We start from the raw sequence: 16555 nt of genomic DNA on the forward strand, positions 1-16555 counted from the left end.
TACCACATAATGGCAGTGTACAACCATATACACAGTTAGATGACACCCCAGTGGTAATTTGTTGTAATGGTAACTTTGCACTTCATCTTCCATAGTAATGAGAACCGAGACTTTACTAGTTTGCTGTGAATAGCTTGTGTTGGGTTGATGCTAATTTAATGGTAAACATAAAAAAAAACGCTGTCCAATTTTTTTTTTAAACTGATAGGATACGGAAGCCATGAAGCGAGCGCTAGCACTGATTGATTCTAAAATGAATCAGGCGAAGGGTTGGCTGAGGGACCCTAATGCTCCTCCAGGTAAGAGTGAAGTCCGAAAGCTCCACTGTGAACATTATTTAGAATTGAGAGTCCTCAGTGGTTGATACCTTTTAATGGCTAACTGAAAAGATGGTAACAAATTGCAAGCTTTCGAGACTACATACGTCTCTTCATCAGGCAAAGACTAAAACAAATTCTGAAGAATCACATATTTATGCACAACATAGTATAGAAAGTCTCGAAAGCTTGCAATTTGTTACCATCTTTTCAGTTAGCCATTAAAAGGTATCAACCACCGAGGACTCTCAATTCTAAATATTTTTCTATCTACTGACTAACGGTACCAAGATATATTTCTTTCCTGTACTGTGAACATTGAAACTTTTTTTATATGTGCGATCAACCATAATTAGAGTTGAGCAAGAAGACTTGTGCTGCCCAGGACTGACATAAAGTCTGTTCAGATGGCAAAAAGTTACCCCACCAACGTCCTTAACAGAGCAAATGCTTCTACTGGGAAAATACTACCATATAACGCTAATGCAATGAGGTGTGCCCTCTGGATCCAAATGCCTCTGAGAGAGCTGAAGCATATGGGGGTCTATTATGGCCCCATATGGGGGACATATCATTACTCCATGCATCTCTGAGAGGTTCAACAAGTCCGTGATATTGCCTTGTGCAGAAATCCCCTGACCGGGCAGATGGAGTCTCCATAAAGCGGCAGCTTTATTCTAAAATGGTGCATTCATGTGGTGAGGTTGCATTTATGTTGAGTGAAGTAAGATTTTCTCCGTTTGCTGCTGGTTTTGCTGTACTATCCGGTTCTCTCTGTGCAGGTGATGCAGGAGAGCAAGCTGTACGCCAGATTATAGATGAAGCTGGGAAGGTTGGGGAGCTGTGTGGAGGGAAGGAGAGGAAGGATATCCTGGGCACCTGCAAGACTCTAGGCCAAATGACTGATCAAGTTGCTGATCTGAGAGCAAGGTAATTACATTAAATAATTTTACCTAAAATGTTATCCTATTTTTGAAAAAATGTGCCCAAAACGTGAACACGGCTCGGGTCTTTAGGTTCCTGGTATGGGACCCTCACAATCACTTGTTCTCGCCTTTAGTGCATTGCTAATGTACTCCATATGTGACTTGTGGGAGAAATCCAGTCTCTATCCATTTATCCATTTATCTCTATCTGAGATCCATTTAAAGATCTGGAAATCTGTTTGTATAGTGGTAAAAATAAAAACAAGCCGCTCACCCCTGCTATATGGCGGAGATCCTCGGCACTGGGTAAGCCACTCCTGCTAGCAAAAGCTGTGTACTGGCTAAAAGAATGGACTGGTCCGCTCTGCAGCCACTATCTTGTATATGAAAATAGAACAAAACCACAGAAAATATCAAAGATGCTTCAGGAAAAACAGTGCAGCGTTTTCCTGAAGCGTCTTCTGCTCCAGAAATGATGCAGGTATGCCGGCTTCTAAACGACATGGTGTGCACAGAGTCACTCTGCATAGGAAATCTGCTGTTCATATGTTTCATCTTTTTTTCTTTATAGAGGGCAGGGAGCTACCCCTGCTGCCATGCAGAAAGCACAGCAAGTATCTCAAGGATTAGATCTCCTTACAGCTAAAGTGGAGAATGCTGCCCGTAAGCTGGAAGCCCTAACCAACTCCAAGCAGGCGATTGGAAAAAGGATCGATGCTGCTCAGGTGAGGCTCCTACCAACTGAACCTGTGTGCTCCAAGTTCCCAGAATATGACACAGAAAAGAAAAAGAAATACAATATTGATGCTCACAAGCTCCCAGAATATGACTGACATAGCCTTCATATCTAGGGACCTCTTCTCACTGCTGCTCCTGACTACTGCTGACAAAGATGCCAGCCCGAGAAACGCATTGTGCCTGTTGAAGATTCAACATATGATGTACTACTCCGTCATAAGATGGGTCCCTGTGTGTGGTGCAGGCTCAGGAGCAGAGCCTTTTATCATTGCCTGCAGACGATGGCTGCAGTGGGAGGTTGAGCTCAGTCCGCTGCTTTTACCTTTTAATGCTTCTGTCAATTTCTGACAAATGTGTATTTGTTAATCAGCTTGCCCGCATCTTCTTTGCTCAGGATCACCACTTCACAGCATAAGGCATATAAAGAATATCCAACGTGCAAACTTTCTTCTTCCACAAGAGCCTCAACACGATATTCAATGTCAAAAATGTCCAGAAAGAATGAGTCACATAGGAGATATTACTGGTTGGCATCACCCGGTAGCATCTTCTAGAAGACGTATGGACATTTTTTATATGGGGATATCTTGTGGATTTTATGAAAAAAAATAAAAAAAAAATTGCACATTTGTGCTTGATCCGACTGTCTCTTTATTGTATCATTCTGACAGTGGCATTTACGATCCGTGAAAAAGAATGAGATTTGTTCTAACCCCCTCGCAAAAAAACAAACAAAGTAATCCCTGTGTCCCAGTTGGTTGCTATGGTGGTTAGAGATCTCTGACCTATGTCCCTGCCTTTACAGTACTTGTGTGAAGACATGGAGGCTAGTATTCGTAGTAGGCAGTAATTTATTTACTTTTTTTATTATACAGAAGTGTTTTCCCCCAAAATAAATAAATATATGTTGAAATAATGTGCAAACCCCCACGCTACAGCTCATAATAGTGGCACAAACCCTACATGTGAAAACAAAACATCCAGAAATATAGTCCTGCCAAAAAAAATTTAAAAAATGGCACTGTAGAGAAATCCCTCATATCACTGTAATGTGATTACTGTTCGTTGACCGATTCAAATAAGTCCTAATAAGTGAAAGTAGACCGACCAAGAGACTCGCACCAGTTACTACCTGCAAATGGGCATATGCGAGTATAAGTGCTTGATATAGGTAAATGGTATAGTTGAGTCACCGCACTGCATCGGACAAGTTGCAGCTTCCGTCCTAACTGCGTGCTGGTGAGGTGCAGCTGCAGCGGGTAATCTGTTGAGGGAGCATCCTCCCGTTCATGTGCTTACCCCATGGCTTGCCGAGGTATAGAGACAAGGCGCGCTCCGGCAGGAAGCAACGCCACTGACTGACAAGGCGAACGGTGGATTCCCTGATGAACAAGAACCACGTCTCCTTTGGAACGCATAGGTTTTTTGGCCACTCTGAGCCCCGTAGCTCTGCACCTGTGGCGTCACATTTTTTTTACTCCTACTGCTCGCCTTGGGAATGGAAAAATAAAAAAAAGGTTATGGCTCTTGGAATAAGCAAAGGAAAGGATGAAAGTGCAAAAAAATGGAAAATTTGCCCAGTCAGGTAGGGGTTAAAGATTACTTTGTTTCTTATTATAACTGGGAAAGTCTCATTTAGGCTTCTTTCACACTTCTGTCGTTTAGGGGCTGTCTCAATGCGGCGTTCTGTGGAAAAATCGCATCCTGCAAAGTTGCCCGCAGGATGCGTTTTTTTGCACATAGACTTGTATTACCGACGCATCGCAAAGTATGGACACACGTTCCATACGTCGTGCACTGGATGCGTCGGTATTTGGCAGGCCCATCGTATTGAAAAAACGTTCAAGGGAACGTTTTTTCTTACATTGTGTCCTGCATTTCCTACCACGCATGCGCTGCCGGAGCTCCTCCCTGGGACTTTACAGTGGGCAGCAGACGCTTTGAAACACTGCGTCCGCTGCCCACGTTGTGCAGAATTTGCACAACGTCTGTTGGTACGTTGCGCTGACACTTAGCGACGGCCCCGTACCGACGGAAGTGTGAAAGAAGCCTAGCAGAACTGAGAATTCCCTTCAATGATTGCGTTGATTGAAACTTTATGACCTATTTAACTTGGATGTACTAGATGGTATGGAAAACCTACTTCTCTTTAATAATCCGGATGTAGGTGGTTAGAACATGGCATAACTACAATTCTCAGGATAAATGCTCTTCATGGTAATGGCATTTCTGTCCACATATCCACCAGTTGATTGCCTTAAGATGGCACACATGTTGTGGTAATGTCTGAGGTTGTCTAGACAGAAGATTTTCATCTGCCTGATTTCCAATGTTCCCATGAAAGAAGCGCTCCCAGAGGAGTTTAATTCCCTCTATTCCTACAGAGCACAAGTATACCTACGCGAGTGTGCACCTAAATGAGGGAGTGGGCAAACTATCGAAGGTGTATCAAGGCGTCTTTGATAGATTTTCTTTTAATGGAGGTGAATTATAAACATATGCCCTTCAATCTGTACTAAAATCCATTTGTTGGCATTGTACAGAGCTGGCTTGCAGATCCTAATGGTGGTCCAGAAGGAGAGGAGAACATTCGAGCCATTCTAGCTGAAGCGAAGAAGATTGCAGAGCTATGTGAGGACCCCAAAGACCGAGAGGACATCCTGCGCTCCTTGGGAGAGATCGCAGCTCTTACTGCAAAGTTATCTGACCTCCGGAAACAGTATGCATCAGTATAAGTAGCAGGACTTGATAATGTAACAAAGTGTTCCCTAATGGCAAATACATGATCAATTGTCCCAAAATAAGTGTGTGTCTAATATAATGAAAAAAGATGGTGAGCTGAAAATGCATAGAACAGGACACTAATCATATTTGCTTTCTTTTTCTTAAACTAGGGGAAAAGGTGACAGCCCTGAAGCTCGCGCCCTGGCTAAGCAAATTGCAACTTCACTGCAGAACCTACAAACTAAAGTGAATCGTGCTGTAGGCAACAGCCGTCCAGTGAAGCCTGCAGTAAACATGGAGGGGAAAGTAGAGCAGGCTCAGCGCTGGATTGACAACCCTTCCGTGGATGACCGAGGAGTGGGTGTGTACCATAAACCATATTCTAACTTTGTCCATAATGCCTACTTCCTGGTGTACTGACTGCATGAATCTGATGCCCTCATCATACTCTTGTGTCAAACTGAGATAGGTGGAGTGGGACCACAGTTGGGGAAAAATATCGCTTCGAAACCGCGTGACATTAAGTGTTTCGTATGCAATTGAGGTTTTGTGGTGTAGAGTAAAATCTGGTAGATCTAGACAGAGCCATATGAAGTGTTTGGAGCACAGGTGTAGAATTTTCAGAAGGATATCCTTGTTTTACCTCTAGTTTTTTTTTTATTTTGTTTTACCTTTTAGGTTTTCAAGAGTCATAATTTGTTTATTTTCATTCTAGCAACATGACTAGCAAAATAATTTATTTTTTTGCAAAAAAGTTTTGTCATATTTTATATTTGACTTGTGTGTGTATGTATATACACTGCTCAAAAAATAAAGGGAACACTAAAATAGCACATCCTAGATATCACTGAATGAAACATTCCAGTTGCAAATTTTTATTCATTATGTGTGGAATGTGTTGAGAAAAAATTAAACGTAATTTTGATTTACATTGAAAAACATGTCTAGGTTCTTTTTTTTATGTAAGTGGTGAAAAAAATCCAAAGGCAGGAGATGAGGGTATTGAACTAGGGTTTTTGCAGATTCTTGATTGGGAATGCACGAATCCGGAAAATATTTTTGAGTTTGAGTCGGCAGGAAGTGGGAAGGGCTTGGATATTTGTTTTGAAGGAGTGGTCAGAGTCAAGGGTTACCACGAGGCTTCGAGCTTGCGGGACTGTAGAGAGTGAGCAGCTATTTACCTTAATGGATTTGTCTGTTGGGGGAGTTGAGTCAGATGGGGGTGAAAAATTATGAATTTTAGTTTGTCCATGTTAAGTTTTAGAAATCTAGCCTCTAGAGAAGGATGAAAAAGTGGATAGACGTAGTATTTTTGTTAGTAAGGAGTTCATCTAAGATCCAGAGATGTAGATCTGTGTGTTATCAGCATAAAGATGATACTGAAAGCCATGGGAATCTGAGCTGTCCCAGGCCGAATGTGTAGATGGAGAAGAGAAGGGGTCTTAGAACTGAACTTTGGCGGGCACAGACAGGGGACGAGATGTGGAGGTGGTGTGTAAGTGGGAGATGCTGAATATCCCATCTGTTGGGTAAGAAGAGATCTAAGATAGGGTCATGTCTGTGATGGCAATAAATGAGAGTATCTGTAGTAAGAGGGAATGGTCCACTGAGTCAAAAGCAGAGGACAAATCCAGTAGGAGAAGGACAGAGTGGTGTCACTTGGATTTGGCAGTTAGTAGGTCATTGTTGACTTCATTCAAGGTAGTTTTAGTGGAATGATGCGGTTAGAAGCCAAATTGTAATCGGTCAAAGAGGGAGGAGAGGTGGGAGCACAGTTCAGGATTGATTTGTTGTTCCAGTAGTTTTGAGGCATAGGGAAGAAGTGATATGAAGCGATAGCTTAACACAGATGATGGTTCAAGGGAAGGCTTTTTGAGAATTAGTGTGATCTATTCATGTTTGAAGCATGAGGTGAAAACACCAGTTGTTAGTGATCGGTTGAAGAGATGGGTTAGGGTTGGGATCAAGACTGTGGTGAGGTTTGGGATGAAGTGGGACGGTATCGGGTCAAGTGCACAGGTACTAACGTGATTTTGAGACTAGGGAGGAAAGTTTATCTTCTGTAATAGTGGGGAAGCTGCTTTTGGAGGAGGAGGGCTGAGTAGTTATGAGTAGAGGCTGTGGGGGCTGTAGTCCAAAGCTATCTCTGTTATTGATCTGCTTGAAGAGTGAGGCAAAGTTTTCAGCTTAGATAAGAGGAAAGGGAGGATGTACTGGGGGGCGGAGGAGAGAATTGAAACTGATGAATAGCTGTTTAGAGTTGTGAGACAGGGAAGATATGAGACATGAGATGTAGGTTTGTTTTGCTGCAGAGAGTGCACCTGAAAGTAGTGAGGGACTGTTTTGAATTTGATGAACTGCTGGTTGGAGAGGGATCTTTTCCATCTCCGGTCAGCAATCCTGGACGCCCGCCTCAGTTCTTTAGTTGGGCTAGTGCACCAGGGTTGCCTGTTGATTGTGCGAGATTTAGTATGTGTGAGTGGGCGACTGATTTGAGAGCTGTAGCTGTTGTGGTGTTATATAAAGCGGCAGCAGCATCTGCATTGTATTAAGAACTTATGTCTGCAAAAGGGAGAAGGGATTCGGAGCGTGAGTGTAAATCAAGGTGTTTGTGGAGTGGGGATTGTGCACCTGGAGAGGAGAGGGAAGAGACTGCAAGTAGGTTGTGGCCAGACAAAGTGAGAGGTGTGTTAGAGAGGGAACAGGCGGGTGAAGGTTAGGTCCAGTGTGTGGCCGTTTTTGTGAGTGGCTGAAGACCACTGAGCAAGGCTGAAAGAGGAAGTGAGTTAGAGCTTGGAGACAGCTGAGTGGGAAGTGTCAGTGGGGATGTTTAAGTCACCCATGATGATAGTGAGGTTGTCAGCTGAAAGGAAATGAAGTAGCCAGGTGGTGAAGTGGTCAAAAAAGTAGTGGCCAGCCCTTGGGGTGGTAAATGGCAGACAGTTGGAGGTTGGAGGGGGAGTAGATGCGCACAGAGAGCACATGAAAAAGGGAGAGTAACAGAGGATTTTAGTAGAATTGGGGTAAAGGAGCAGTTATCTGACAGGAGAAAACAAACTCCTCCACCATGCTTGCTGGGGTGGAGGGTTGTGAGAAAGATGGAGTCCCCCATAAGAAAGTGAAGCTGGGGAGGCTGTGTCAGAGCGCGTGTGAGCCAGGTTGCAATGATACAAGAAGGAAGGAAATCATCTTTTTTTTTAATAGAAAATGCATTGCTTTTGCATCCGTATATTATGAGAGCTGTAACTTTTTTATTTCTCTGCTGATGGAGCTGTATGGTGACTTGTTTTTTTGCAGGAAAAGATAACATTTTCAGCGATACCATTTTTATTTCATATTTTGCCTTTTTTTTGCTTTTATTCCACTTTTTTGGGCAGTTTGATGAAAAAGTGTTATAGATTGTATCGATAAAAATGTGTTTTTTTTCATAAATATACTTATTTATTGATTTTAATATTTTTTGCTCCAATTTTTACAATTTTTTTTTTTTTTACTTAATCACTCTGGTATTTTAACTTTTAGTAGTCTGATCTCGGAAGAATGCATTGCAGTTCACCAGCATTGCAATATATTTTACCTGTCAGTGTTATGATGTTCTCTGTGCACAGATTGATTGGTAATGATCTTTCTCTGTGCAAGAAGTGCTGTCATCCTGTCTATCCATGTCATTGAATGCTTGTAGCTGTTCGCCAGTTGCTGTTGGCCCATGTAAATGGGCCCCTTGTTAGTCTGGTGATACCCCATTAGGATGTTTGAGAAACTCTATAATAGAGGATTTGTCCCTGGCTGACTGAACAGATGGGGCAATAGTTTAGTTTATAAGCCCTACTCTTTTTTCTTTTTTTTTTTTTTTTTTTTTACACAGGAGTTTTAAGAGCTAAAAATCTTACACAGGACACTTATATAGTTACATAGTTGCAAAGTCAACATCAAGACCAGGATGCATATCCATCCAAGACAAAGAGATCCAAAAGTAAAATTGTGCAAATATATTTCAATATATTAAAAACACACATAATAATAAAAAGGCAGAATGTCTCAAATAGGGAGACGTCACTAGTTATAATAGTCCAGAATTATAGTAATCCGGCTAAATATAGTAAACCCCAAATATTGCCTAGATACTTATTAGTAATAATAGGTAGCCTCATTACCATGGCAAAACATATGTGTCCAAAAAGTATTAAAGAGCACAGTGCAATCAATATAGGAACGGCAGACAATAGTTTTAGCCAGGTATCAAAGCCCCATCATGAGTATCCAGAAATTTTTAATAGAAAAAATAAACAAAATAGCGCAGTGCATTAAGTACTCATTATATAGCCATATGATTACATACAAAATTCCACTAAGGTAAAGGTAATAGGGACTCAATACATAGTAACATAAATTATCGTCTGACATAGCCAGATGCCAACAAAAAATGACCCATACCAAACACAGTGGAGGGATTTATATATAGAATCCATATATGCATCAGAAACAGTGGCATATGCAGAGCCCCATTACCTTGCAAGAAATCGTGGTGGCGTCCCCTCACCCCTTCGCGCGTTTCGCCGCTGGCTTCTTCTGGGGGCGTGGTTAATTGAGAGGCAAATGAGTATTTATATATAGTGGTGGACAATCAGGGTGATCGTGTCCAAAGAGTCTTGAAGGGGGCATGCCGACCCATGATGCTGATGCCGCTACTCATGGTATATGTAGATTTCCTGAAACCTGCTCCGTGAACCGCGTGCCTGGAACGCAAGCAGTCACGATAAGAGCACATCCGGAAGTTCACCTGAGTCTGGGAAACCAGTGCATGCGTACTGCCCACAGCAGATCCCGGAACAAAGACAGAGAGATATTGGTGATGACGCCGATATAAAAATGCAAAATGGCAGAAAAGTGCGTCCTCTTTCAGTATAGTAAGTCTGTCAATTACTGATATCAATTCCCTCAGTGTCCGTGGATAAATGCCTTCTGGGCAGGGGATTTGCCAATATTTAAGTTTAGAAGTAGGCATACTTCTTTTTGTGTTAAATTAGTTAAGTGCCCCCTATTGATTTGGATCAGAGCTATTCTGTCTTTCATATCACTAAAGTACTAAATTTGGTTCATTGTCAGACTAAAGGAAGAGATCAGTAAGGCATATTATCCATCCAGAAGGGCAGGTGAAGATGTAGTCTATATCAGTGTCTCAGTTATGGACCAATGTATGGAGCTTGTAATCCTCCTTCCCGAAATGCCAGATCTGTCACAGATGAATGTGCAGTCCTGGAGACAGATCACCTACCTCTGGTGGCATCAAAAGCTAGGTTACTATCTCTGCCCACAAATATATAAGATGCAGAGGCAAATATAGCTGAAAATCCACAGGACTCCATTCCTAAATTCTGGTTGTTTCTCATTAGGAAAATATCAGCTGGCCAAAGTGTATATAGTACATGCTATGTCCATGAAAAAACCAACAAAAAAAACACCTTCCTTTTTTATCTACATAAGTCATGTGCAGTATAGGAGTGGTCACAAAACAAACATTTTTAAGAATAAACCTTCTTTAACCTTGTGACCAGCTATTCACACTTGGGAAGTCTATGGATGTTATTATCCTGTAGCAGATACAATGGGTAAAAATACTATATCATATGGAGAACTACACCGCTGCCCACCAAATGTAAAAAGTATTTTATCCGCAGAGTACTCCTATATTATATGCATGTTTGTCCCTCTAATTTTCTTTTCTTGAAAATATAACTTTCAGATTCTCCATTGGGGAATAATTGAATGTTATTTTAAGTGAAAATTAAACCTAAGCATTTAATAACTACATCGCCTTTCACACCCCATATTCATGTGAGTTTTGTGTTGATCTTGGTCTTTTTCTACCTCTACTTAAAGGTCAGGCTGCTATTCGTGGTCTAGTAGCCGAAGGCCGACGTTTAGCTAACTCAATGATGGGGCCTTTCCGACAAGAGATGTTGGCCAAATGTGACCGTGTGGAACAGCTAGCAGGGCATCTTGCTGATCTGGCTGCACGTGGTGAGGGAGATACGCCCCAGGCTCGTGCGGTAGCTGCTCAGCTCCAGGAGGCATTAAAGGTAACCTTGTCTGATATTAATGTGGGTTGGCCATTGGAGCATTTGTTATTAGTTTTCTCTTCAATGGTTCTAAGTAGAAAATGCAGTTGGAAAAAACGTTCCCAGAATTCAATGCATCAGAGATCATCAAAATATGCATTTAAAAGGCACCAGTCAGCAGTTTTGGCCGATACGAGTTACTGCCACTGCCTTTTAGGGCTTATCTACAGCATTATATAATGATGTATATCTGTCACCAATCTGACCTGTAAGAGAAGAAAAATAACTTTTATTATACTCACCTGCGGGGTGGTCCGGTCCGATGGGTGTCACAGGTCTTGGTCCAGCGCCTCCCATCTTCTTGCAATGACGCCCTCCTGCTTGCTTCATGGCTTCCCGGCATCGCGCAGGCGTACTTATGTGCCCTGCTGAGAGCAGAGCTAATTACTGCAGTGCGCAGACCCCGGGAAAGATCAGAGAGGCCCTGCACACTGCAATGCCTGCGCAGGAGTGCATTGCCGGGGAGCCATGAAGCAGGCAGGAGGGCGGCATCTTAAGAAGATGGGAGGCGCCGGACCAAGACCTGCGACACCCAAGGGACAGAACCGCCCCGCAGGTGAGTATAATAAGTTATTTTCCCAGGACGTCCCTCCTGACAGCACCACCAGGAGGTTGTCCTTCATATCCTTGATAGGGACAGGAAACACAGAAGAGGTTAAATAGCCCCTCCCATTTCAGTGTTTTCCTGTCCCTATCAGGGACAGACGCAGGAGAGGAGCACAGACGTGCGAAGATTCTATTTACCTGAAGGCTCCAGCTCCTACAGCGGGGTTTGGGCAGTGGGCGATGGGGGCCCACAATACCGCTGATACCGCGAGAGGTCCCTCAGCGGTCGGTAGAGCAGGCGCTCCCGACATCGGCCACATTCCTCCGAGGACCCTGGGCCGCAGCTGCTGCGCAGCGCCCACTGCGCTAAATGATCCAGCGATGCGGTGCACCACTGCAGGTGGCTGGGCTGCTGCTCGCCGGGTCGGCGTCTCCCTCATGTACGGCGCCATGACACCGGAAGTCGCGCGGTGACAACTTCTGGGGGCGGCGCAGAGGCAGCCGGCTGATGTTCCCGAAGGGGGCGTGGTTACTACAGAGGATCCAGTAACACAGCGTGCTTTTCAGGAGGCGCAGGCGCTGTCAGAGCAAGCAAGGATCCAAATGAGCAGCAGCTGTGATCGGAAGGAGTACGAATCAGATGTCTTGAAGCCGGGTAAGACAGACTACTAAAGACAGACAGCTGACAGCACACACTGACCCAGTATGATGGAGAGTGCTAGTCGTCCTGACGTCCAGTCTGAATTTCCCTTGGATCACGCGAGTGAGCAACAATAGCATCTTCCTAGCCAGGCTACAGACAGATAGCTATAGGACCTTCTTTTTCCATATTTCTGGGATAAGGAAACGACTAAACGCTCCACGACAACAGTCAAAAGGAAATCTAATAAGTGCCCATTATGCACCACAAGACTTCCAGACGCATACGACAAGAAGTTGTGCGAGTCATGCATCGCCAAACTGCTCAAACAGGAGAAATTGTCCTTATTGGACAATATACGCACCATGATCAGAGAAGAGGTTCAGGATACTATAGCTACTACAGAACCGCCCCAAGTTCCCTCCCTTAAAAGACCTAGATGGAGCATGGATCCGAGCTCCGAGGAAAGAGAAATTTCAGGCTACTCTGATCTAGACTCAGTGGAAGGCGAAGCCTCCTCTGCACTTCTTTCCGGCGATCGGAAGAGATACTGGTTTTCTTCCGAAGACACGGACACCCTATTACAGGCAGTCCAAAACACCATGAAGGTGGAAGAATCGACGGAGCCAATGACAGTCCAAGACTAGATGTTTGGAGGACTAAGGGCCAGAAGAGATAGGGTTTTTCCCATGAATAATCACATATCAGCAATGATATAAGAAGAATGGGAAGATGTGGGTAAAAAGCTTATAGTCCCGAAGGACTTTAAATTCCAACTTCCCTTTAACCCTGAGGATACTAAAACGTGGGAGACGGTTCCGAAAATTGACATACCAGTGCCCAGAGTGTCAAAGAAAACAGCCATTCCATTTGAAGATTCCTCAGGCCTTAAAGACCCGATGGACAAAAGAGCGGAGGACCTCCTTAAAAAATCATGGGAAGCATCAGCAGCAATTATGAAAGCGAATGTATCTGCAACCTCAGTAGCCAGATCAATGTGTATCTGGGTTAAGGAGTTGGAAACCCAAATAAAGAATAGAACTCCCCGAGAAGAAATTTTAAAAAACTTACCACTGTTAAAGATGGCAACTGATTTCATGGCGGATGCCTCGGCGGAGTCAGTCTGTTTTGCAGCCAGGGGTAATGCATTATCTAATGCTGCAAGACGTGCCGTATGGTTAAGATCGTGGTCAGGAGACACGCAATCTAAAAATAATCTTTGCTCAATTCCATTCTCTGGTCTCCATGTATTTGGCCCAGTATTGGATGATCTACTGGACAAAGCATCAGATAAGAAGGGCTTTCCAGAGCCGAAACAAAAGAAAATGCCAGTTTTTCGTAGGCCCCGATATAATCCAAGGCAGGATTATAGTGGCAAGGGTAAAACCGGAAGGTGGAGCTACCCTAAAGGAGGCAGGGGTAGAGGCTCCTTTCGTGACCAAGGGACCGGGTCAGGTGAGCAATGACTTCAAGCGCATTGGAGGAAGACTTCAACCGTTTCTGGAAGGATGGCAGAGTATTACCCCAAACTGTTGGATACTCCAAACAGTCTCTCAGGGATACAGAATAAAATTTACTCAGATACCCTGCAGAAGATATTGCCTGACCCGCAGCCAATCCTCAGAGGTCCATCAGAGACTCTTAGATGATATACAGGAACTCATACGAGTAGAAGCCATAATTCTGGTACCTCTATCAGAGCACTTCCAGGGCCATTATTCCAGTCTCTTTTCTATAAAAAACAAACAAACCAGGAGGCGAATACTGGGCCATTATAAACCTAAAACCTCTGAACCAGTGGGGTTCTTTACAGACGCTTCAAAATGGAGACCATCAGATCTGTCATACCATTAATAAAGAAGGATTCAGTAATGTGTACAATAGATCTCAAAAGCGCATATTATCATGTGCCCATTTCATCCCCTACACCAAAAATGCCTCAGGTTCGCTATAAAAGACCGAGGGAAGATTCTTAATTTCCAGTTCCAGTGTCTACCATTCAGACTCTCGTCAGCACTGAGAATTTTTACGAAACTCATGGCAGAAGCAATGGCCTTCATACGGCAAAAAATATCTTTATAGTGCCGTACTTGAACGACCTGCTGTTAGTGGCAGACTCTCGCCGGCAGATGGAACAGTCTCTTCTATGTCTATGACTATGTCGCTTCTAGAAACCCTGGGATAGGTAATAAACCTAAAAAAGTCAAGTCTAGAAGCAGAAAAAGGAAAACCTTCTTGGGGGTCCTTCTGGACTAAGAGAAAGAGTGTTCATTCCTTCCAGCTCACAAACAACTTGCTGTCTCACAGGAAGCTCAGATGTTGGAGAAAAGACAGGACACCACTATCAGGAAGGCCCATGAGACTTCTAGGCCTGATGACCTCATGCATTCCAAGTGTCCAGTCGAGCCAGTTTCACTCAAGGGGATTACAGCGGGAAATACTCTCCAGATGGGATGGAAAAGAGGCGTCCTTGGATGACAAAATGTCCTTAACCGAAGAAGGAAGACGCTCCCTGTGCTGGTGGATCAACATCTCAAATCTGCAGCAAGGCAAACCATGGAGGACGTCGCCATGCATAAATATAACTACAGATGCAAGTCCCAGTGGCTGGGGAGCTCACATAGACGGTCGTTACCTTCAGGGAACATGGCCCTCATGGATACGAAATGGCTCATCAAATTTCAGAGAACTCGGAACAGTCTGGGAAGCGCTGAGCAGGTCTCAGCAACAGCTCAACAACCTTCACGTCAGAATATTCTCCGACAGTTCAACTACAGTCTCCTTCATCCTACATCAAGGAGGTCCCAGACACCGTCATCTTCAAGACCTAACAAACATAATATTCTCCTGGGCAGAAATTAACGTAAGATCCTTGATGGCAGTACATTTAAAAGGCGAAAGGAACCAAGTAGCAGATTTTCTCAGCAGGAAGAAAATCTAATCCACAGAGTGGGCCTTAAATCAAGAAGTCTTTTTACATCTTACCGATGCCTGGGGCTTCCCAGAGATTTATTCACTTCAAGGATAAACTCAAAAACAAGATGCTTCTTTTCGTTGAATCCAGGAGACAACCCAACAGCAGAGGACACCTTAGCCCAGGATTGGGATATGGAACTGGCATATGCCTTCCCTCCACTGCCCTTAATTCCAAGAGTTCTACGGAAGATTCAAGAGAGTCAGACGGTTATTCTAATAGTGCCATACTGGCCCAGGAGCAGCTGGTTCCCAGTACTGAAACAGATGGCGTTAGAAGATCCAATTCTTCTACCACTACAACGAAACCTCCTGACACAGGGCCCCTCTTGTTCATCACAATCTAGAGTTCCTACGGCTTTCAGCCTGGATCCTGAGAGAGAAATTCTAAAATCGAAAGGCCTCTCACAGTCAGTCATATCTACCTTACAAATGAGTAGAAAGCCAGTCACTTCAGCCATATATCTTAAAAGTCTGGAAGAGATTCTGTTCATATTGTACAGGCCCAATACCCCTTAAACAAGAACCTGATATTCCTCAAATCTTAGATTTTCTTCAGGCGGGCTTTGACAAAGGTCTAAAGCCCAATACGCTAAAAGTACAAATCTCGGCTCTTAGCTCCTTCTTTGATTACCCTGTGGCAGAACACCCTTGGGTGGTAAGGTTTATTAGAGCCACTTTTATTAGACCTAAATTTAGTCCTGAATAATTTACGGGGAAATCCTTATGAACCCCTAGACCAGGCAGATCTCAGATCGGTAACACTTAAAACAGTGTTTCTGGTGGCAATAACCTCAGCCAGAGATATAGGGGAAATTCAAGCCCTTTCCATAAAACACCTATACCTAAAGATCCAGGAAGACTGTATCATTCTTAAACTAGATCCGTCCTTCCTCCCAAAAGTGGTAACTTTCATAGGAGCCAGGAAATAATATTGCCCACCTTCTGTCAGGACCATAAAAACAAGAAAGAACATGCACTCCACTTTTTAGATGTTAAAAGGACAGTCCTACAATACCTAAAACTCACAGAAGGTTGGAGGCTAGATTCAAATCTTTTTGTCCAGATGGTAGGGAAAAATAGGGGGAATAAGGCGTCAAAAGCCACCCTAACTAGGTGGATAAAACTAGCTATTTCCACAGCATATACCTCGGCAGGAAAAATTCCATAAGAAGGCCTTAAAACTCACTCACTGCAAGCAGTCTCGGCAGGGGCAGTGCAGTGCAGGGGCCTCCATGGATTAAATTTGCAGGGCCGCAACTTGCTCCAAAGTAAATACTTTCTGTAGACATTACAAATTGAATGCTATGTCAAACAAACAGACCGACTATGGGAGGAAAGTCCTCCAGGCAGTGATCCCGCCCTAAATAGGAGTTATTTGGTACTTCTCCTGGTGGTGCTGTCAGGAGGGATGTCCTGGGAAAGTAGGAATTAGTCCTACTGGTAATTTGATTTCCAGGAGTCCATCCTGACAGCACCCCTTATATTCCCTCCCATATATTTCCTATCTGATGTGATATAAACATTTTGTAATGGAAATTTAATAAAATAGAGTTGCATCCATCCTAGTGT

The 16555-nt window shown here is 43.6% G+C and overlaps 1 protein-coding gene across 2 annotated transcripts in view; it reads left to right on the forward strand.

The window, feature by feature from the left end:
- VCL (vinculin) overlaps positions 1–16555 on the forward strand; it is a 244333-nt gene that overhangs the window by 190391 nt on the left and 37387 nt on the right. For both annotated transcript variants that reach the window (XM_077250781.1, XM_077250783.1), the window contains exons 7-12: positions 209–299; positions 1100–1247; positions 1815–1968; positions 4525–4700; positions 4876–5066; positions 10586–10785. In XM_077250781.1, coding sequence (XP_077106896.1) covers positions 209–299; positions 1100–1247; positions 1815–1968; positions 4525–4700; positions 4876–5066; positions 10586–10785 — 960 coding nt within the window. The remainder of the gene's footprint in view (positions 1–208; positions 300–1099; positions 1248–1814; positions 1969–4524; positions 4701–4875; positions 5067–10585; positions 10786–16555) is intronic.

Source organism: Ranitomeya variabilis, chromosome 4, assembly GCF_051348905.1.
Source record: "Ranitomeya variabilis isolate aRanVar5 chromosome 4, aRanVar5.hap1, whole genome shotgun sequence".
Taxonomy (NCBI): Eukaryota; Metazoa; Chordata; class Amphibia; order Anura; family Dendrobatidae; genus Ranitomeya; species Ranitomeya variabilis.